Source organism: Ambystoma mexicanum, chromosome 10 (assembly GCF_040938575.1).
Source record: "Ambystoma mexicanum isolate Mex_15411 chromosome 10, UKY_AmexF1_1, whole genome shotgun sequence".
Classification (NCBI taxonomy): Eukaryota; Metazoa; Chordata; class Amphibia; order Caudata; family Ambystomatidae; genus Ambystoma; species Ambystoma mexicanum.
This window is the reverse complement of record NC_090932.1, coordinates 1476675135-1476698997: the sequence shown is the minus strand read 5'-3', so window position 1 is coordinate 1476698997 and position 23863 is coordinate 1476675135. Positions and strand designations below refer to the sequence as shown.

The 23863-nt window shown below is 45.9% G+C and overlaps 1 protein-coding gene across 8 annotated transcripts in view; it reads left to right on the top strand.

Moving 5' to 3' along the window:
* The window catches only part of KDM2B (lysine demethylase 2B), a 1898564-nt gene that overhangs the window by 1793133 nt on the left and 81568 nt on the right, over positions 1 to 23863 (top strand). For all 8 annotated transcript variants that reach the window (XM_069619581.1, XM_069619583.1, XM_069619582.1 and 5 more), the window contains 2 exons: positions 13029 to 13192; positions 15312 to 15473. In XM_069619581.1, coding sequence (XP_069475682.1) covers positions 13029 to 13192; positions 15312 to 15473 — 326 coding nt within the window. The remainder of the gene's footprint in view (positions 1 to 13028; positions 13193 to 15311; positions 15474 to 23863) is intronic.

Here is a 23863-nt window from a genome sequence, read left to right as displayed (position 1 = left end):
ATTCTTCTTGAGGCCTTGTTATTCAAATTCGAAAATGTAAAGCTTTGTTTGACAGTGAAAGACTTCCTTTTCAATCAAAACCCAACAAAAACTCGACAATGTGATGAATCGAATACAGGCGGCTAAACAAAAGTCTGTTCAAATCCCTGTTGCTGGTGGAGGGGATCTTGGAGTGTCTGTGGACCAAACAACTAAAGTTACCAGTATGACCATGAGTCCTCCTCCTGATTGTGTGGAGGTCTCCCCTTCCGTCTGCGAATGCCTCAGGACCATACCTGCTCAGAAGCAGACGGGGTCCTTGAGCCTGCTACCAGAAGTGGTGACAATACCCTCGACGTCAGCAGATGCAACAGTACCTCAAGATAAGAATCTAGAAGTAATTTGTCTGGATAATTTACAGGGAGGTGGGAAATCTCAGAAGAAAGTGATATCCTCCCATGGTTGTCATCCTAAATTCAAAGGGGCTAGAACCCCTCAAAGGAAGGCCCAACAGCTGAAGAAGTCCAATAACTGCACAGCTAAAAAGGTGAATTCCTATTCCTCTCGACAATTTCTGAATTCTCTGCTGTCTCAACCGCCAGTGACATCTGCTCTTTCCAACATCTCAAAACTACGAGAAGTGCAACAATCCTCTAACACAGTGACTTCTACCCTAATGTCGTTGTGCATATCGCAGGATGTTCAGGTTAATTTGATGACTGGTCCTGCTACTGTGAAAGTGGTAATATTGAAACATGGTCCCACCGCGGAAGCAAACTTATTGCAATCTGATACTGTTCAAGCATCAGTGGATAACCAGCATACTTTGCCTTCCTCTGCAGTTATGGCTGAACATTCTGATGTACCGCCAATTGGGGTATTGATAACTCCAGCCCTAATTGAAGGTGCTCAAATCTTCAGCAATTTGGGCGTACAAAGCCCTCTGCTGCCTGGTGACAATACGTGGAGTCTCTACGAGCCTCTTATAGAGAAGGTCCACAAGCAACACTGATACATAATCGAATGCCAGAGAATAACTTGATGAAGGTCACAGCTGAGCTGCGCCCCTTGGGCCCAGAAGTTCTGGGTAGAAAGGGTAAATCACAAGGGAAACCGGACGCTATGCGGAATGTAGGAAACAACCATTACAGAATACTATTTGAAAGTGTAATACCAAAAAACAATGTTTAACTATGAATAGGACAAACATTCTGCTCCTGTCACAGGAGGTTCCCAGTTTAGTTGGGATCTCATCTGGAGAGAAGTTTTTTTTATTTTATTTTTTTATTTTTTTAAATCGATAGATACAGGACTGATGCGTATGTAGTTTATTTAAATTTAAAGCTGGTCAAGCTCGGATTTCCCTTGGAACCTATGGTTTTGATCTTTCCCCTTTTTTGATAACTGGTAAACAAGCGCAAATAAAAGGTAATTATGGGTATGAAGAGATCGAGTCGCTAAGGCGAATGATGGGGATCTCTGAGGAAACACAGAGGTTGGTCATGGCTATTGAATACGACGACTAAAAAATAATACATCTAAAAGTGCCTCCTCAGAAATATTGGGTTCTCCATGGTCCATCTCATCTTGGAATACTAGAGGGCGTGTTACACTTTTTACTAAACACAGTGTGGGTGTAGAATTTATGCTACATATGGTGGTATGCCTTTAAGAAACACGGCTGATGTATCCTCCTTCTGTCAATGGTTTCATTGTGATTTTATAGCCAGCCCGACGAGCCGACCAAGGTCGTCCGTCTGGAGGGCTGCTTTAATTGGTGAAATCGGAGAAAAGGACAAGTGTATCATTTGACAATTTGTATTTTGGTGTTCTGCTGACACATGTATGTTTAGCGTATAGTGTGATGGTGAATGTCCTCATTAACATCTTCTGGCACGAGAAAATCTCTGGGCTGATGGAAATGTTTCATTACCTGGTCAATAAAATTGAGGGTTGTACGGAAGAGTTGGCTGATGGTCAAATTCTCATAGTGGGTGACTTTAATTGCGAATGCCTCAATCAAGTTACTGGCATGGAATTTGAGGGTACTCACATTGCCACTTGACATAAGCAAATCGATGGGAATGAGTGGCTGAGTTGTCTCAGGGTTGGGTTTGACATTACTCAGTGGGACAATAAATGAAGACATTCACCCTCAAACTACGTGGACTAATTGGATAGTTCACTCCACCATAGACTATTTTTGTGTAGGAGGATGGCTGTTTGGTCGGTGTTGTGAGCTGAAGATTACCCCACCCTATTAAGGGATCATTCCATGTTGGTTGCGAGATTTTTTCTAACACCAATTAATGATGATGACCCTCTAGGTCCAACTGATCGGAGTACCAATATGGCAGGTAATCTCCTGACTTAGAGCCCCTCATTGGTGGCTAAGGTTAACAATGCACTGGAGAAGGTCCTGACCTCCACAACAGAGCTATGGAGGTGTTGCATGTTCATGAATTCATCGACCCATACCAATGGCATGGGAGACGTGGTGGGCCTTCAAATCATCAACAAAAGCATAGGCATATATACAACGCAGAGGTAGCAACTTGCAAGTGTGAATTAAGAAAGGCCATTAGGAAGGTGTGGAACAGGCCTAAGCTACCTTTATATTGAAATAGAAACTCTGACTAATTCTCTTATTCAATCCCATTAGAATTGGATGAGGCTGTGTCGTGTTAAACTAACTCAAGAGGATGCAGATGCTATGTTTGCAACTCTTATAAACAAATCGGCTCAATCATTTTGGCGACTAATTAAAAATACTGAGTGGCCTCAATTTAGTAACCAAATTAACACTGTTGCCAAAAGTGTATGGGTTGCTCACATTGAAACAATATTTCTGATGTTTGTTAATCTGCTTAGAATCACATGCTGTGCATAGGTCCGACATCCAGTGGTCACTGCGGAGTATTGCATTTTGTTTTTCGTAGTCGAAAAAGGGGACGTCGACAAGGCGTGTCTGTAACACTATCCCTATAGTGACGTGCGTTGTACCCACAATCCCTCACGCGTCGAGGTCCCTCAGATTGTTTTTTTCCGCCCAGCTTCTGGTCGCCTTACGCGGAGCTCCTAGAGAGACATTGCAAAATACTTACTACGGACCTCGGTCCTTAATTATACTTATTATATTCTTAAATATCCCTCCACTCGACGTTAGCTGTGAAGCTGTTTCTCCGCCGAACAAGTTTTCGACGGAGGGGAAGAGACGGAGGGGATCCTTCGGCGCTGCCGGACACGTGGCCTGGCCTCGCCTGCCAACATACAGTAGGGAGAGTGGGGGTTCGAACTTTTATCTTCTCTTTGAGAATGTCTTTCTTTCTCCCCTATCTTTCCCCTGGGGTTGTTATCACCAGTTATTATTGCCTCAGCTATGGAGAGGACACCTTTTAAGTTTTGCCCACACTGTAGGGGCAAATGCACTTGGAAGGATAAAAACAAGCTCTGTAATCGTTGCTTGCCCCTCGATCATAAGGAGGACAGCTGCGCGGCCTGTAAGCTCTTGAAACCAAGAACTCTTAAAGAACGGAAAATTAAGAGGTGGGCGGACTACGCTATGTCGAAGTCAGTTTCCTCACCCGCCGCCGCTGTTACAGAAAGTGACGAGGAGGGTGATAACTCGACGTCCGTTACGGAAGTCATTAACCCCCAGAAGGAGCGCTCGCGCTCCTCGACGTCCATCCCCGGCCCCGACGGGCTCGGCTCACGCCCTGCTTATGGCGATGAACACCCCGGCGACAAGGACGCACATAGACCCCATAGGCCTAAGCACACAACCCACGGCTCTTCTTCGTCGAAGACGAAGGATCCATCAGCGCCGAAGGGGACGCAGGGCACTCCGGCGTCTACCTCAGACCGTAAGGGTCTCAAGCCCCACCCGCAAACGCAGCCGCGACCAGCGATTGGGCTTTAATCAAACACGGGCGCTACCTCAAAAACATCCGACGTAACGCTCCATAGAGCGGCCGTCGAGAAACAACGCGTAACGCAGGCAACGTCGATACCAGAGCCCTCTACCGACGAACTCGTTGTCGAGAGCCTGGCGAGAATTGTTTCCGAAGACAAACGTAAGCGGACGACAAAACAGACGTCGAATACCGCACCAAAAGCTATAGAAACGCCGAAAAAGCACAAGAGTAGCCACGAACTGCCCCCTTCATCTAAGGGCACTTCTGAACTACCGGAGGGCTTTTCTGAGGGCGAGGGAAACCTTTCGTCGACGTTGTGGGAGCGTTCTAAGCGTTTGGAAGGCGAAAACACTGATTTCCCCCCTCTAGACTATTCAGGGGTCCCCCATGAGACCCTTGAAAGACTCCATTCTTGTATGGAGAAAATGGAAAGGGTTTTGGGAAGCCAAAACCCACCCACACACAAAAAACCAGGAGAATGGCCACAGGATGACCCTAGGGTCAAGATCCCTAGACTGTTTCCCCTTTCTACAGACCTATATAACCTCACTGAAGAGGAGCAATACCTCCAAGAAGATGAGGAGGGTTTGGGTGGAGAGGAAGAACATGAAGAGGGGTTTGAAGAAGATCCTTACACTAGTGCAGGAGTTTTTGAAGAAGATACAGCCACCTCGCAGCCCTGGCAATCCCCATCTGTGCACTCAGACCCTGATGCCTTTCACCCTTCTCCTCCCAAGGATTCACCTATTGGAAACACCTCTCCCATAGATGACCAACCTTCCCTTAATGCACTATTGCGCAAGGCAGCAGCGCATTTTGAAATAGACACAGGGGAAACTCTTCCTGACATAGACTTTGTATAAAAAGTTATTAAAGAAAAAGCCCCTGTTAGTCAGTCTATTCCGCTCCTGGCTTCCATAAAGAGAAGAATAACTCCTTCCCTTTCCAATCCTGCATTAGTCAGAGGGGTCAACCCTCGGATAGAAAAGCTCTTCAGCCCTTCGTCCTCTGACCCCTTGTACATCAGAGGACATTCTATTCCGGACTCCCTTGTAGTTACTAATACAAGAAAAAGAGCGGGGGTACCACTATCAACTAGTGAGGCACCACCTGACAAAGAGGCCAAGAAGCTCTATGCACTTGGGAAGAGAATCACGACCTCCGCAGCCTTCTCAACTAGGATTGCGAATAACAATTCCCTACTAGCTAGCTACGCAGATGCACAGTGGAGCAAGCTGCGCAGCGAAGCAGAGGACGCACCAGAACCCCTGCGTTCACGCCTGTTAGATATCATCTGAGAGGGAACTCTTGTAAACCAGGGCATCGTAAAGAACTCCTTAGATGCCGCAGAGACGGCTGGCCGTTCCCTGGTTCAGGGAATACTTCTCAAACGCCATGTCTGGCTGCGCAATTCGGGATTTAAGCCGGAAACCCAGGCTTCCCTGATAAATAAGCCCATAGAACAAACGCACCTGTTTGGGAAAGCAGTTGATGAGGCCCTAGAACATGCGAAGAAGGAATTTGATACCATCAAGACTCTTGACCAAATTTCTAGGCCCCCTAACAGACGCGGCTATGGCAATAGGCGCTCCTTTCGTGGCCAACGCCAGCAAAACCAACAGCAATTTTACTCTGCTACCAACTGGCCCTCTAACCAGGGTAACAACCAATTCAGTCAAAGAGGCCAACGCCATGGCAAAGGAAGAGGTACCGGCTCCAGCCCCAAAGGTTCCACGCCCAATACCAACAAATGACCCGAAGATTCGGGTCCCCTCCCATGCATCACCGATCGGGGGCCGGCTAACATCGTTCCTATCAGCATGGGAGGAAATATCGTCAGACCGGTGGGTTTTATCCACCATAGCCCACGGATACTGCATCGAATTCAACAGTTCCCCGAAGTACAGACCCCCACGTAACCGACGCATGACACCGGAACACCTCACCATTCTTCTTCAAGAAGTAGAAGAGCTACTGAAAAAAAGAAGCTATAGAGGCTGTCCCCCTATCTCAGGTAACAAAAGGTATTTATTCAGTGTACTTCCTTGTACCCAAAAAGGACTTAACCATGTGCCCTGTATTAGATCTGCGCCCAGCGAACAGGTTTGTCAAACCCCAAAAGTTTCGTATGTATGGTGACCTTGCAGGAAGTAATCCCACTGTTATCACAAGGGGATTACATGACAACACTAGACATGAAAGATGCATACTTTCATATTTTAATGTTGCCAGCGCACAGAAAATACCTCAGGTTCAAGATAGAGAACAAGCACTACCAGTTCAGAGTACTACCCTTCGGGATAGCATCTGCACCAAGGGTATTCACGAAAGTACTAGCAGTGGCAGCGGCCCACCTACGCAGGTTATCCATCCCGGTATACCCTTACCTCGACGACTGGCTCATAACAGGGGATTCTTACGAAACATGCTTCTCCAATACCCAAAAGACCGTAGACCTTTTGTCCCAACTGGGCTTCTCCATCAACGAAAAGAAGTCCAGCTTAGAACCCAGCCAAATCAAACAATTCCTAGGGGCTCTAATTCAAACAAAGGACGGCCTCGTCTTCCCCTCCAACGAGAGGGTCCAAAACATGCTGTTTCAGATCCCCCATTATGTGGCAGGTCGAGAGGTGACGGTACGCAAGGCAATGCGCTTGCTAGGGATGATGGCGTCATGTATTTATTTGGTACCTCACGCGCGCCTGCCCATGCGCCCAATGCAAGAGTGGCTCTACAGCCAGTGGTGTCAGGCCAGCGGACAATGGGACGATCTAGTGGTAGTCTCGCAGGCCTTGGTTCTCTCGCTACGGTGGTGGACAAAAGAAAACCTGTTATTAGGGAAAACTTTTGCCACACCCGCAGTGGAAGCCACTCTAACCACAGACGCATCCCTTACAGGATAGGGGGCTCACCTATCCCATCAGACTGCTCACGGAGCGTGGACTCCGAGCTTAGCATCCAAGCATATAAACCTGCTGGAACTACTAGCGGTGTTCAAAGCACTGAAAGCCTTTCAGGAACACCTACAAGGAAAGACAGTGATGGTCCTCACAGACAGCACCACAGCCATGTACTACCTCAACAAGCAAGGGGGCACTCACTCTCCAGGACTGTCCAAGCTGTCCCAGAATATATGGAAGTGGGCTCTCAAACACAACATGTTCCTACTATCACAACATGTACCAGGGGAACTCAATCTGCTAGCAGACAAACTCAGCAGAGACTTCCCCCTGCCCGAAGAGTAGGAATGGCAATTGCACGAAGGCATCGTCTTAGACGTCTTCACGCAATGGGGGTTCCCGGAAATAGACCTGTTCGCAACTCTGGAGAACTCACAATGCCAAAGTTACGCCTCCAGGTACCCCCAAAACCAGTCCAAGGGGAACGGTCTGTTGATTCAATGGTCAGGGAAATTTGTTTACGCCTTTTCCCCGACTCCCCTTCTCAACAGAGTGGTGCACAAGATGCACCAGGAGCAGGTTACCATGATACTAGTGGCCCCAATGTGGGCCCGGCAGCCATGGTTCGCTCACTTGATGGAGATGTCCCTATCTCCCCCAGTGAAACTTCCCTGCCCGTACAACATGCTGTCACAGGACAAGGGCAGGACACTGCATCCATGCCCTCAGACCATGAACTTAGCAGCCTGGCTCCTGAGATCATAGAATTTGGACATTTACAACTCCCGCAGAGATGTATGGACATCCTCAGGGAAGCCAGAAAACCTAATACTCGCCACTGCTATTCTAGCAAGTGGAAAAGATTTGTCATCTGGTGTACAGGTAAGAGCATCAACCCGGTTGACTGCTCTCCCACTAACATTGTTCTGTACTTGACCCATTTACTGGATTCAGGTCTAGTCTTCAATTCCATTAAAGTCCACCTAGCGGCACTTTCTGCATACACCACTTCCCAACTTAAAGTGTCGTGGTGGAAGATACCAGTTATCAAGGCCTTCATGGAGGGGGTAAAGAGAATACACCCTCCGATAGCTAACCCAGCTCCCGGATGGGACTTAAATGTGGTACTTTCTAGACTCATGGGCCCTCCTTTCGAACCCTTGCACAAGGCAACTCTTAAAGACCTCACTCTTAAGGCTGCTTTCCTAATAGCTATTACCTCCATTAGGAGAGTAAGTGAACTACAGGCTCTTTCTGTACTAGACCCCTTTGTAACAGTTCACAAGGATAAGGTGGTTCTACGCACACACCCAAGGTTTGCACCAAAATTCATCTCAAAATTTCATGTAAACCAATCTATAGAACTACCAACGTTCTTTCAAAACCCTTCCAGCTTGGGAGAAAAAAGTCTGCATACACTAGATGTACGCAGAGCTGTCATGTTCTACATGGAAAGAACCAGACCACTGAGAAAGACTAATCAGTTCTTTGTTTCTGTGGCAGCAGGAAGAGAAGGAGATGCAGTTTCAAAGTCCACTATATCTAGATGGATTGTTCAATGCATCACTCTCTGTTACACTCTTGCTAAGAGAGAACTACCCTTCAAGCCAAGAACACATTCCACTCGAGGCACTGGGGCTTCCATAGCGTTCATTGCAAATGTTCCCCTTGAGTCCATCTGCAAAGCGGCTACCTGGAGTTCTGTGCACACCTTTACAAAACACTACTGTCTAGATGCACACTCTAGATCTGATTCCCAGGTGGGACAGGCAGTATTAAGACATCTTTTCTCTACTGTTCCTTCTCATAACCCACCGCCAACTCCGGGTACTGCTCGCTAGTCTATGCACAGCATGTGATTCTAAGCAGATTAACAAACATCAGAAGACAATGCATTACTTACCGTAAAAGCATTTCTGATGGTTGTATCTGCTTAGATTCACATGCGCCCACCCTTCTTCCCCGCTCGGATGGAAGGAACATAGACATCCTTTTCTATATTTCTCTCTTTTCTGTACTCACTCACGTCTAGAAGGCTCCCTCAAGGCAGAAAAATACAAACAGAGGGACCTCGACGCGTGAGGGATTGTGGGTACAACGCACGTCACTATAGGGATAGTGTTACAGACACGCCTTGTCGACGTCCCCTTTTTCGACTACGAAAAACAAAATGCAATACTCCGCAGTGACCACTGGATGTCGGACCTATTCACAGCATGTGAATCTAAGCAGATACAACCATCAGAAATGCTTTTACGGTAAGTAATGCATTGTCATGTCAGAATACATGCAGACCAAGAGCAATCACCTCTAGAATTAAACACCTTGGAGATAATGGATCCTAATGGATCCTAATCTGTTTGGCCGAGATGTTGTATTGGACATCATCAAGACAATTAGTCCCTCTCTGTCCCCTGGGCCGAACAAGCGTTCTAACATATTGTTTAAAGCAAACCCAGAGGCCTGGGCTACTTCCTTGTCGACTATTTCCATTGACGTAGTTGCCTTTGGAGCATTTCACTTGGTCACTGGCCCATGTTGTATCTATTTACAAGAGGGGAAATCGTACCTCTCCACTTAACTATAGGCCTATTGCTATTTTTGATGCGGACAGCAAGGTGTTCTCTTATATCTTGCTGTCCCCTCATGAATCATGGGCCTAGTAGGCTCTAGAAGTGGCATATGGGTTTTTCGGCGTAATCTAGGCACCTCTCGCAACGGTACAATAGTTAATATAGTTCAACATCTTGCCTAGGAGGGGAATTATAAAACTTTATACATCGCCTCAATTGACCTATCCTCCCCGTTTGATGTGTTAATGGGACATTATTGTGGTCCATATTGAAGTTATGTGGTGTGCCTGATGGATTACTATGCTTAATAATTGGCCTTCATGTAATTCTAATATTCGGGTCTGTCTGAATCATTTGCGATCTTTGTCGCAGCAAATTTCAACCTTCAGTGGCGTTCGGCAGGGGTGTGTATTAGCTGCCTGTTTAATTTGTACCTTTCAGACATTAATGAGCACCTCGAACCAGCCACCATCATTTCGCCAAAGATCCAGCAATTTAAACCCTTCTATGCCGATGTCTTTTTACTATTTTAGTGCACTGCGGTTGGTCTGCAAAGAATGTTGCATGCATTTACAATTTATATGAGTAAGCATGATTTGAGTGTTAATTCAATTAAATCAAAAATCCTGCAATGTACTAAAGGCCAGAAAAAAGCATCTTATCAGTGGAAAATTAATGAGGAAGTAATTGAGAGGGTGGATTCACTCCTTTGTTTTTTTTTCTCTCATCAAAATATGGCCACACAACCCTTTTAAATGGTTGAAGAACCGTGCTCTTAATTTAGCCAACCAATTAGTGACGGTTGATCAAAAATGTTAAATCCACTGTGAAGCCAACTTTAAGGTTTTGCGAATGTAAAATTCTCCCAAAGGTATTATATGGCTCCGATATTTACCCAATGGCACTATTGGACTGTATGATCAGTTGGGGGTTAGTTGAGCACTCGGAACTGTGGGTTGCTACGCCCTTTGTCTAAGATCGCTGATGCACTAGCAGTCGGTAGGTAGAAACTGGAAGGCCCATGCAAGTGGTGCCTGTTCTGTGTATCATGGTGGCTGGTTTTAGTTTCTACTCAAGTGGCGCTTGTGCTGTAATTAGTATAAAAAGAACTTCTTGTCCCCACTCAGTTATGGTAGAATTTGCATTGCTTTACATGTGGTGCAGACACGTGTTTCGACAATACAGGTCTTTATCAAGGCTGATTGGTGTCTGTCCACGGTTGGATTTAGGATTGGAGTGAAGAAGATTTGATTGGGAGTCGGACTAACTACGCCGTTTCTACAGGTACTCAACTTGATGACTATCAGGAGCCCGGGTGGATCACCCAACCAACCCAGGACACCCTGGGACTCCCAATCAAATCTTCGCTCCAGTCCTAGACCCAACCCTGGACAGACACCAACAAGCCTTGATAAAAACCTGTATGGTCGAAACATGTGTCGGCACCACATGTAAAGCAATGCAAATTCAACCATAAGATTTTACTTTATTAAACTCATGAGGCAATTGATTCAAACAAATAAAAACCAATGAAAAACAGCAAATCTTGCTGGCTCTACCTACCTACTCAACTGAGTGCGGACAAGAAGCTCTTTTTATACTAATTACAGCACAAGCGCCACTTGAGTAGAAACTAAAACCAGCCACTATTGGACTGTATAGCTATCTTGGAGGCCTCTATTTGGCAAAGAGTTTTGCAGCTTCCTCACTCAATACCCATTGATGCAATCGGGTACAATCTGGGTATTGTTTCATTGCGGGCCCGTACGGTCTGGAAAATTCTTTCACTTATTAGGAACATTTTCTTTCCATCTACGGCTTCCTTGTTTGAAGTCCAGAGTATTATGCTGAAGGCCCAGTCGAGTTTGTGGTTACATGAGGTCTACTTATTTAGTATCACGCTTTTGGCAGAACTGGGTACTTCCATTTTTGATCTGAGAGAGCATCCAATGCACACTAAAACTATTATTTGAGTCTGGTTGTCATTTGTATCCATAGCTCAGCCACCTCCAAGGTGACCATTACAAGCTAGCAGCTCTTGCTCCTTTTCTTTCAGGATATCCAGCCAAATCTATTAGGCATGTTTTTTTTAGATTTCCCCTTCATCTGTGCAAAACTAGACAATTTCTCGCAAGATATGGTTTTCTTGAGGATGACAAGGTGGGCTGTCCTTTCTGTGAGATCCCCTTAGAATGTGAGACATTGAAACATTTACTTATCTATTGCCCAGCTCTTAAGGCTCGTAGGTGGAATCTCATGAAAATGTTTACCGATTTGATGACTCTGGGTGATGTTGATAGCATCTGGTCAATTTGTTTATCAGGTCATACAACTTCATGTATGCTTGCTGCTACAACTATCAATTATCTGAACCTGGAGATCTGATATCGAGTATAGTTTGACCATGACCCACTTCTAATGGTCACTGTCCCCTTTTTCCTGTGCTTAAGATCAAAGACATGCATATTTGCACTTTAAACTATTTGTAATGGTCACCTCCTTTTTTAGGCATAAGATCAAAGTATGAAATGTATACTTGTATTTTTTAATGTCCTATAGGGTAAGTCTTATATGATTTTTTTTTTTGTTTGTTTAGTGTTATTTTATGAATTGATTAATTGTAATATGAAAAATTGTGATCGAGATCTATAGTTTTAACTATTCATTGTTTTTCTTTTTTTGTAATGTTTATATGTTAAAGGTTGTTTCAAACCAAATAACATTAAATAAATGTAAAAAAGAAATAAAAATTGTCGTTAATCTATGTATCTCTACTTATGTATCGTCCTGGGAGGCTGTTCCATTTACTGTCCTCCACAACCTGGTCAGAATGTCCTTCAAACTCACACTATTGTAAGAAGCTCACCACTTCCAGTCAACTATTTCTTATCTATTGTATGCACTTTTAAAATCAAGAGCTTTGTTCCTCCTGTACATAAATAAATGTTTCCATTTTGAAACTTCCTATATGAAATTGTCCTTTCCCAGTGATACTTGCTTTTGACACTGATATGCCATTTGTTAAGCTTAGACTTACCTTAGCATCCTTCCAGGCCTGCATTCTCAAAACCGAGACTAATTTAGAACTCTTAACTTGGACACTCCCTCGTACTTGGTGAAATAGCCGGTTGTGATAGTTGACCTCCAAATAGACCAGCATATTTATGCTGATGGAAAACTCTCAGCCCTGCAAACATGCCGTCGGCTTGATGTGAGGATATATGAGGATACATTGCCATGGGGACAAAGGAGGAAACCATACAGGACAGTGAGTTAAGGTGCAGGGGAGGAGGGTGGCACAAGGCAGAGAAACGTGCGGTGGATGTCACAGAATCACATAAAACGTATGCTTTGTTGGTAACCTCTGCCTAAGTAAAAGGTTGCTTCATTTAGTAAGCAAGATGTACACAGCAGGATATTTTGCTGCTGAAAATGGCAGAGTTGGATTATTGATTCCATATTCTGAATCATTCGTCAAAAGCAGTGTACATGTCTGCCTCCCAACTATTTTGTCGGGATTCAATACATTACCCTAAAATTCACTTTCCTAAAACATCACCCTTTTCTTCCAGCAAGTATTTATTACAAACAAAAAAAAGTGGTTTTTACTATGTAGAAATGGAACAGCCTCCTCAAAATGTTTTTGTGTTGTTTTTTTGTAGGTGCTGTGATAAGCGCTTGTGGACTAAAATAGATTTAAACCGTTCCAAGTCCATCACCCCGCTTATGCTGAGTGGCATTGTAAGGAGGCAGCCAGTCACTCTTGATCTCAGTTGGACTAACATATCGAAAAAACAGCTCAGTTGGCTTATTAACAGGCTGCCAGGTAAGGAGCTTAGGCACGTTTCTGATGCCAATATCGATGTCTCATGTGTGAAAGGTGGCACTTCCGGCCCCCACCAGTGTGACGATCCTTTTAGTTCCACTTGTTTTTCTCTGTGGGTTTTGGTATTATAACATTATATTATAACATGGACCAAGATAATAAAAAAAAAAAAGGTGAGCGAGGTTGTACAACAGATGCAACAGGGAACTTGGAATCGACTGTCTTGGCCATGTAGGTTATGTTAACATCCAGTATAATAGACACACGTTTTTGTATTCTTATGTATGGTTAAGGAAATATTACAGCATTATTTTATTTTAGTATTTCAAAATCAAACTCTGTGCCTAATGCATTGGCATGATAATGTGCTTACATGCCATACAAAATGCACTTAATGCCTAACTCTTTGCCACTTAGTGTTTGAACTGTATCATCCAAGCATGCATCAAATATGTGTGAATGCCTGTATTTCTTTGTTTCTGTAAGTCCTACTCATACTGTATTTGGTAAACATGGCAGTGATGAGGCACTACTTTGAAGATGTATATCTGTCGGCCACAGAACTATAGTTGGGTGTGTCTTGCCGAGTCCATTTATTTTTTCTCTGCATTCTGGACCTTCCCTGGCTCTGCAATTAAGACTACAGAACTAGGTCTTAAAATTTAAATAAAAATGCCTGGTCAAGCAGCTCGTGGCGCATATTGTGCAGCTTAGTTTACTGTGCCTTTGACTGGGTACATTTTCTGTAGTCCATTCATTACGAGAGGCATAACACGTAAGCCATTTCACCTTTTTGATTCAGTGTAGTGCAATCCAAATGCGCACACACATGTATGTTTCTAGGCATATAGCAGCCATTTAGAGTTGTATAGTTGTTTATATGTGATTTTACCGACCCAAATTTCAGAGTGGTACATTTAATTGCAACCATAATAGCGAAAAACACGATTTTCTTTTCTTATTTAATTTGGGCCCGATACCCCTGTTTGTCTACCCTTATAACACCACCCCAACCCGACTCATTTTAACCCTTTACCCCACTGTCACATATATATTTAATTAATATTTTCAGTGTTTTCCGGTATTATGTTGTTCGGTGAAATGTACCACTCTGTTTTGTTTTCAGTAAAATGACTGGGAACCATATTGTTTTACTCAAATGAATACTTGTCTTCAGACCATACAGGTTGAAACATTTCTAAAGCCAGCAAAAGCAGAGGAACACAAGGTTGGTGAATGAATGGGAAATGTATATAGCTTCAGACTTCACAGTGAACCTAAATAGATGGGTTTAAAGATTTCCCTGTTTAGAACAATGCTGGCCATATTTAGTTTAGTCCACATTGATTTAAGTGTAGGGTTACACTTTGGAAGCTGCTTTATGCTTCCCAATGCTCAATGGCTACCTTCCTGATATACTACCCAACTCCGATTTATAAAGCCTTCCTTGAAAACAATTGGACCTCATCATGTAAGTGACTGTCAGAATCTTTCTCTGTCCTCACAAATGGAACCCACAAAATATAAAGACACCCCCTCTGATTGCCTGTATACCTTCAATATCATGCAGCTCGTCATAGGGCCTAAGCAAAACCGAGGCAATGCTCAACCAAGCATTAACCTCATTCCCAAACATCAGTTTCCTCTTACCTTTGCGACTTCACTAGACTCACAATACGGCCATTCCAACCAGCTCCTGCACACAGGCTCCATCTATCCTGGCCATAGACACCTGCTATGCCATCTCATTACTCCTTCGAAAACATCCCCTTGGACGCTCTGGAAGTAGCTTCTACTTTGAGCAGCACCTGTTTGTGCACATAGTATCTGTATGCACCACAAATGGGGAATGACTTTGCAGCATGACTACATGGAGCCATTGAGAACTCCTACAGTGCATGCCGACAGTACTTTGATTAATATCAGTGGGACATGTGCTGGAATGAGCAATGTTTACCTTCAGTGTCGCTTTTACTATCTCACCAAACACCCCTTACTATATGTACAGTAGTCTGTGTGTCTATACAGCTGCAAGTGGGCTTTTGAATGACACGGTTGTACACGAGCAGTTTATGATGCCTATTGCGTTCACATATTTTTTATTTCTCCTTGGTTGCAGGCCTTCGAGAGCTTCTTTTATCAGGATGTTCTTGGATTGCTGTTTCGGCTCTCTGTAGCTCCAGTTGTCCTTTACTTCGAATACTTGATCTGCAGTGGGTTGAAGGATTAAAAGATGCTCAGATGAAGGACCTCTTGTCTCCTCCTGCAGATAACAGACCAGGTACATTGAAACATATGTTTGTACTGTGATTTCTTGAGATAGTAATTGTTTGTTCTTTGGGCTAGTGATTGGTGTAAGTGACTGTAATTATGTAATTCTTGTTAATTGAGGAGACTTCTTTATAAACCAAGCACTGCACTGATTATACAGCGCTATAACAGAGGTCAGCCTGTGTCCCTTACTTCAACCTGGATTATTGTGTCCAGTGTGTGTAAGTGGTGCTCTGTACCCATAACACCATTCCACAGAACTCGCTGCAGCTTTCAGTGACTATTCAGTGGCCACATCCTTACCAATTTCTATCCCCTCCACCACTTTTCACCCAAGCTTTCACCTGCTTGCCTGCATGAGGGATGTTGATGATCTGGCGAGGCAGAAGGATCAAGCACTCGCTTGTATATTAACATTTTCCTCCACTCATCGGGAGCCATTAAATTATATCAGAATATGAATGTAGTCTCTTGGTTTACTCCATGTTTACTCTTGGGTGTATCAAACAAGGGTGGCATCTGAGGTAAAATGGACCAACAAAGACACCTCTATGCAGTAAGCAAAATGCCTTCCGGGAAAGAAGATTGTACCTTTGGGAAGGACAGAATCTTGGCAAATCTAGCTAACTTGAACATAAGATACTCCTTTGGTTGGTGCACTACATTAGCAGCATTAAAGTGCAGTATTATAGTACCTCGCCTTAGTAACAATTAGTGCACTATGTACACCAAAACGTGATGGATGTGTGACGCTTTGAAATATTCATATCCTCCTTGAACTTGTCTGGACAGTGCCAATTCTGTTTTTCTTGCCCCTCCAGATAAGCGTGGTCTCCTCTGCACAGGCCCACATGCAAGACCGACATTGTTGTACCTCCCCATCAAAGTGCTCCTTAGTTTGCTAGACGTAGCACGAAAGGGAACCATGTCTGTGTGATTTAGAGAGGCTTCTTATAAAAACCATAAATTGATGGACGAGACACTTTAATCATAACCACAAAGAACTTATCTGGGCAGCTTACGCTCTTTTGTGTTTTTAGCCCATAGGGGCATTAGAGCAGAGGATCAACAATATGAAAATAAAAATTGCGTGCACACCAGTAGCAGTACCAAGCAATAACAGCAACAAAGATTTGAGGAATTGTATGCTCAGACAAAATATCAATGAACAGGCACTAAATTGAGTATTTGGTATAATCTCATCAGCGCTGGGTATACATTTGGACTGCATTTCACTGTCGTCTCCCATTTTTTTATTTTATTTTATTGTATTGTTTAAAGCACGGACCTAGCTCGAGAGCAGCGGAGCGCTGTACAGAGTGTGGTTAGCCAGCATTTGTGCTGGCATCTGTTGACAGTAGCGCAGTACTGTGAGGTCTGTGTGTTGTAAGGAACTCATGGTGGCAACAGTAAAGACACACAAGTGATCACAGTTCAAGGCGGTTTATTAAACTGTGAATGCAGGGTGGAAAAACACCTAACCTAAATCTACAATGGGAGCAAGCTTCAACCATCAAATGAAAACAAGGCAGCCCTTGTGTCAAAATAAAGTGGCCTATACTAAGAAAAACCTATTGCCAATTGTTACTCTAAATGCAAAAAGAAGTGTGGGGTAATGTTCTCAATAAAGAAAGTGTTCACAAAATAATAAGTCAGGATGTGATTGACAGGGGTCTCCCTCCCCACGTTTTGAGCACGGAACAAGGTGGATCGTCTGAGCATAGCACACACTCGAGCCTTCCCAGCACCAGTCGACCGTTCCGTATCAGCTGTCAGGTTCTTCGATGGTTAAGTCTCTTTTCAATAAGTCTCTTGCCTTCGAGGTCCTGGTGTATTCAACTAACACAAAGTTCTGTTCCACATATACTTTGGGTGACGGCTTCGCCCGTGGGACTCCCTCGTGTGGGCGCAGACCCCTCAAAAGTTGTATTCAACAAATCAATTTAACAGTTCCTTTCTCAATTAACTTTGTGTGATGACTTTCCACCTCTGGATCTCACTCTTACGAGATCGGACTCCTGTTCAAACGCTAGCCTCCCTCCTTCGGGTTCGAAATGGCTTTTCTTGCATTCACAGGTATTAATGTCTTTTCAAACAATTCACTGTGGACATCCCTCTGTCAGGTTCATTCCGGTCAACACACTGTTCATGTGCTAATTTTCACCATGCAGGATTAATTTCCCTTAGCTTTCCCAATCATCTGTCGGTCAAAGACTTTTGACGGTACAGAGGATTTTACAAGAAAGCTGTATGACCACTTTGACCTCTCTTCGCCTCTTCCCACGTCACCTCTTCCCAGTTGCCTGCGTGAGTACCCACGTGGTGTCGGACACCTCTGTTGCTGGTTTTCCCTTTTTTTCTCAATAGTTCCTTTAAACCTCAAGTTCAAATGAGCTGCTTTCTACTTTTTGTTCAACAGTGTTCGGTTTCTTATCGACTCTCCCCTCGATTCACCGGCTGTGATGAACTGCTTGGCTTTCTTGTCCTTCGAGTCAAGGTTAGTACCACAGAGACCAGCGTCTCTCCCCGGCTTGGTTATCTGCGGAGGAGGGTCTTTTGTACCGTTGACATTTGTATTTTTATTTATTATGTTTATATAGCGCTTTCATCCAAAGTGCTTTACATTATAACAGAATACATAGAACATAACAGAAGAAGCAATTTACAATGAATCGAACCAATAAAAACAATAAGTAGAGCAATTAATCTGTGAGAGGGAAGGGGGATGGGAGAGGAAGGAAAGGAAGAGGGAAGAAACAGGAGGGATATAAGGGTGAAGTGAGGGAGGATAAGGGGAGGGAGGAGAGGATCATAGGGAAGATTCGAGGGAAGGGTAGAGGATGAGAGGTGGGGAAGGTTTCAAGGCGGGAATGGTGAAGGAGAGATTTCAGGGAAGTGCGAAAATAGGAAAAGGTAGGTATAGAGCGGATTGAGAGAGTTAAGGAGTTCCAGTGGAGGGGGGCTAGGAGCTGAAAGGAGCGGAAATGGGAGGAGGCACATGGGAGAGGGGGGAACGGTGAGAAGGAAGTGGTCGGCTGAACGGAGGGATAGGGAGAGGTTATAGAAAGAGAGGAGAGATAAGGGGGAGCCAGCACATGGAGAGATTTAAAGACTAGACAGAGGAAATTAAATTTAAGTTTGGAGTGAAAGGGAAGCCAGCCAAGGGAGGAGAGCGAAGAAGAAATGGAGTCATGCAGGGCGAGGAGACAGAGGGTATGGATAGCTGAGTGGTAGATAGATTTAAGGGGAGCAAGATGAGAGGCAGGTAGTCCAAAGAGTAGGGAGGAGCAGTAGAAGAGGCGAGAGAAGATAAGGGAGGAAATTAATAGTTTTGTTGCATGGAAGGTAAGAGAGGAGCGGACCTTGCGAATATTGAAGAGGTGGTAGCGACAGGCACGAGAGGTAAGAGAAATATGGTGGGTAAAGGAGAGGGAATAGTCAAAGTGAATGCCTAGATTGCAAGCATGGGCAGAGATAGGAAGATTGGAGGGGGGAAAGTGAATGAAAGGTGGAGGGGGGGGGGGGGGGGAGTATTGGAGGGAAAAAAAACAAGACTTCACTCTTATCAGTATTGAGAGAAAGAAAGCGGGATGACATCCAGTTTTTAATGGCAGTAAGACGGGAAGAGTTTAAGGTGGAGGTCAGAGGAGAAGAAAGAGGAAGAGTTGGGTGTCATCAGCATAGAAATGGTGAGAGATCCCGAATGCAGAGCTAACCGGGGCAAGGAGAGAGGCGTAGAGAGAGAATAGGAAAGGGCCAAGAACCGAACCTTGGGGTACACTGTATTCCAAGGGGAGAGTAGGCGAGGAACGGCTACCCCAGGAGACAGCGAATGAGCGGGAGGAGAGGTAAGCGGAGAGCAAGTTAAGAACAGAGCCTTTGAAACCGAAGGAAGAAAGCGTGTTGAGAAGTAGGGGGTGATCAACAGTATCAAAAGCAGCAGATAGGTCAAGGAGAATAAGGACAGAGGACTGCTTAGAGTATCGAGCGGAAAGAAGGGAGTTAAGGATATAAGTGAGGGTGGTTTCGGGAGATTGTTTAGGTCTGAAACCAGATTGAGAGGGGGTAGGAGAGAAAGATTAGTGACAAAGGCTGAGAGCTGGGAATAAGCAAGGCGTTCAAGTAGTTTAGAGAGGAATGGGAGAAGAGAGATTGGACGGAAGTTAGAGGTAAGAAGGGGACCAGCAGAAGGTTTCTTCAGAATAGGGATGATGGTGGCATGCTTAAATGCAGAGGGGAAGGTGGCTGAGGAAAGGCAGGAGTTGAAGAAAGAAGTTAAGGAATAAGAAGAGGGTAGGTCTTGGGGATAAGAAGGGAGGGGAGAGGATCAGTAGGGGCAGACGTAGGATGGGCTTTGGACAGGAGGAGGGAGACGTCAGCATGGGAGACAGGCGAGAAGTCAGACATGCATGTTGAAGGGGGAAGGGGGGGGGAGTAGGAGGAGCAGTTAATTTTTTGACGAAGAGAAAGAATATTGGAGGAGAAGTAGTTTGCAAAGTCAGAAGCAGAAAGGGTAGAAGAGGCTGAAGGGTCAGGAGTAGGTGGGGAGAGAAGACAAGAGAGGGTTTGGAAAATACAGTGAGGGTGAGGGGCTTGAGTGTGGAGAAGGTTGGAGTAGTATGAATGTTTAGCAGAGGCAAGGCATGAGTCATAAAGAGAATGTTAGGAGAAATATGAGGTTTGATTGGATGGTGAGGGAAATTTGAGCCAGTCGCTCAAGACGACGCATGGAGAGAAGTTGAGGAGAGCCATGGTTGAGAGGGTTTACGGGTAGGACAGAAAAAGGAGAGGGGGTAGAGTAAATCAAGAGTGGAGGAGATGGAGGAGGAGAGTAGATAGTGCTTCACTGGGCGGAAGGGAAGAGAAGTCAGGGAGTTGGGGAAGAGAGGAAGAACAAATGTCGAAAAAGAGAGAGGGATTAAAGTTGCGAAGGTCCTGTCAAGAAAAGATAGTAGAGGAGGGAAAAGGAGAAGGTGAAAGGGGACAGGAAGTAAGGGAGAAGGAGAGTAAAGCATGGTCAGAGAGATAGATAGGTAGTGTAGAGGCGGTAGAAGAGGTGTAGGTTGAGTTGAAGATAAGGTCAAGAGTGGAGCCAGAAGAGTGAGTAGGAGAGGAAGGGAGAGAGGAAATGAGATGGAATCAAGGATAAAGAAAAAGTGGGAGGTTTGAGGGGGGAATAGGGAGGTGCAGATTAAAGTCGCCTAGTACAGTTAGAGGGAGAGGCCGAGGGCGAAATAAGAGAGAGGAGGTGATCAAGGTCGTCGAAGGAAGAAAGGGGGCCAAGAGGCTGATAGATGATTAGAAAGGAGATGGGGTGAGGGGAAGAAAAGGATTTGTATAGATATTCAAAGGAAGGGAAAATAGGAAGGGGGGGTGAGGAGGCAGGGGAAAGATATTTAGGGTGGGAGAGAAGGCCAATACCACCGCCACGAACAGAAGGGCGGGAGATGTGAGAGAAGGATGAGGAGGTGGTGGTGAGGGAAGCAGGGACAGTAGAGTTGTGAAGGGAGATTCAGGTTTCGGTTAAACATAGGAAATGAAGGTTGAGAAGAAAGAACATGTCCAGGACAGCAGCGGTCTTGTTGCAGAGGGATCTGGCATTCCAGAGAACAATATTGATGAGGCTGGATGGATGAACAATAGGGGGGGGGATGGATAAGATTAGGCCGGTGAGGGGGGTAGGTGTGGAGTGGGGAAGAGGATTGAGGAGGGGGATGGACTTGAGGGAGATGGAGAGTAGGAGAGGAAGGGGGTAGGGGAGAGAGGGGTAGAAGAGGGGAGAGCAATGAGTAAGGGGAGGGAGGAGTTTGGTAATACGCATAACAGAGGGGAGGAGAGTGGGTAGAAGAATATGGAATAAAAGGGGGGGAACGGGTGAGAGCAGGAGCTTGAGAAGGCACAGCAGAGATCTTAGAGGGAGTAAGGGGCTAGGCAGATGAGGATTCAAGGGGAAGTGTAGCTGTCTTGGGTTGTGGCTTAGGGCGTTGGGTGTGCAAGGGCACTGGCAGATGCACTGTATACAGAGGATGAAACTGGCAGTATTATGCATGCACAAGTGGAACAGGCTGTAACTGAGCAGGAGAAGAGGCTAGAGGTGGTAGTCTGGAAAGGGGAGTAGATGCAGTCCGCGGTTGCAGAAGGAGGTCTAGAGCTCAGTGGGGAGAAGGGCAGGAGGGGGAGATTACAATGGTGGCAGAGGAGGGTCCGGAGGTGTTCGTGGGGTGTAGTGCAAGCCAATAGGGTAGAGAACATCCACTGGACTGGGTAGTTGCTTCGGAGCAGTAAAGGTCACAGTGACCCGCCAAGCAGAAGCCCCACATGCCCCGTGCTAGCTAAGCCAGCTGATTAGAACCAGGTGAGATTAGGGTGCTGGTGCAGATGTTTTCTGATGGTCAAGTTAGGTAGGAGGAGGGGGGGAGAGCAGGAGGAGGAAGACCTTATGGTGGTAGGAGGGCCTGATGGGGACCGTAGGGAGTGGGGAGGATGGCTCGGAAGCCAAATTCCAGAAGGTGCCAAGTTCCAGAGGTGCGGAGGACGACGCAGGAGGAGGGGTCCTTAATGCCAGCAGGAAGATCCGATGAGGAATGTCCCGCAGAGCTGCTGCAGCCACTCAGCAGTAGTGAAGTCAGGCAAGAGGAGGAGGCAGGAGGAAGTCCTCAAAGTCGATGGAGGCAAGGGAGTGGGGGGGATGGATGTGGTCGTGTAGGTCAGCTAGAGTGGGCAGCCAGGAAGGCAGCGGAGAGCTGTCAAGCAGAAGCAATGTTGGATCACACACCGTGAACATGGAAGGGGCACCTGGGAGACGCTGGCAGAGGCTCTGTTTACAGGGCCAGCAGGGTACTGCAATCGCTCACAGGTGGAAGAGCAGAGTGTGGAATAGATCAGGAGGCAGAGGCCCCGCTTACCCGCAGTTGAAGGGTCCGTAAGGTCAGAGCCTGAGGCCGAGAGCCGTTGGCAGACGCAATGTGTCTCACACACGAGGGAAGCCGGAGTCGAATGCAGAGGCCCCGCTCCCCGTGAGCAGCGATGGCAGGCTGGGGAGAGCAGCAGTCAGATCATCTGTTGCAATACATGAATAGTTACTCACCATAGTGACTAACCTACTCTTAGTCCGTAGTCTCCTTTCCTCCATATTGCAGGGGCGTCCCTCGCAGAACCCTGTTCACCAGAAAAAACATTCTTCCCCATTAACGCGTTGACAATATTAACAGTGCCTAATGACACCAGTATTAGTGGGGAGAATGGAGGGATGTATGGAGGAAAGGGGACTATGGAGTAAGAGTATGTTAGTTACTATGGTGAGTAACTATTAATTACTCTTACATCCTGTCCCCTTTCATCCATACTGCATGGGTGATCACAACTGAATGCAGCCCTAGGGTGGAGAGGAGACCCTCCTTAAGAAAACAAGTTCCGTAGAACCATCTGTCTGAAAGCTGCGTCTGACCTAGAGCCGGCGTTCAAATAGTAGTGCTTGCAGGAAGCTGAAGGGGTGGCCCAGGTGGTCGCCCTGCTGATGACCTGCCACGGGACCTGTCTCTGGAAGGCGATGGCTGTGGCTTTGGCCCTGACAGCGTGGGCATGCATGTTAGCTGGCTGCGGTTTGTGCTGCCCTTCATAGGCCTCCTTGATAGCTGCAACCATCCACCTTGCTGTAGAGATCTTGGATGCCTGATAGCCAGGCTAGCCAGGCCTTGACCCCTCGAAGGTGACGAAGAGCGTGCCCGATTTACGGAAGCCCTTGGTCCTTTCCCGATCGAATTTCGTAGCGCGTCTGACATCCAGACAGTGCAAGACCCTTTGAGCATCATCCTTAGGGTTAGTGAAAAAAGTAGGTAAGACTATCTCCTTGTTCAGATGGAAAGCAGAGACTACCTTGGGTAGGAGTCCGGGGTACGTTCTCAGGACCACCTTATCCTTGTGGAAAGTAGTGTAGGGTTCTGAAGCCACCAGAGCCTGTATCTCGCTGACTCTGCGAGCAGAGGTGAGGCCCACCAACAGAGCTGTTTTAATGGTGACCAGTCTCATGTCCGCGGACGCCATTGGCTCGAAGGGTTTGTGCACAAGTGCGCCCAACACTACATTGAGATGCCACACCGGGTGTGGCCTGTTGAAGGGCGGGTAGAGCCTGGTGATGCCTGCCAGATGTTGCTTTACCACCGGTTTGGAGGAGGAGAAGACCTCCTCCTCCAAATTCCTGCAAGTGCCGATGGTTGCCATGTAGGTGCGGCATGTGTCCATCTTCACCCCGGAGCGAGCGAGGTGGGCAGAAAAGGAAAGCACATCGTCCAATGTGCATCTATGGGGGGGGTCAATCTCCTTGGAGTCTGCCTAGTGACAGAACCTAGTCCATTTACTCTTGAACTGAATCCTGGTAGCCTTGCTCCTAGCGCCCTGAAT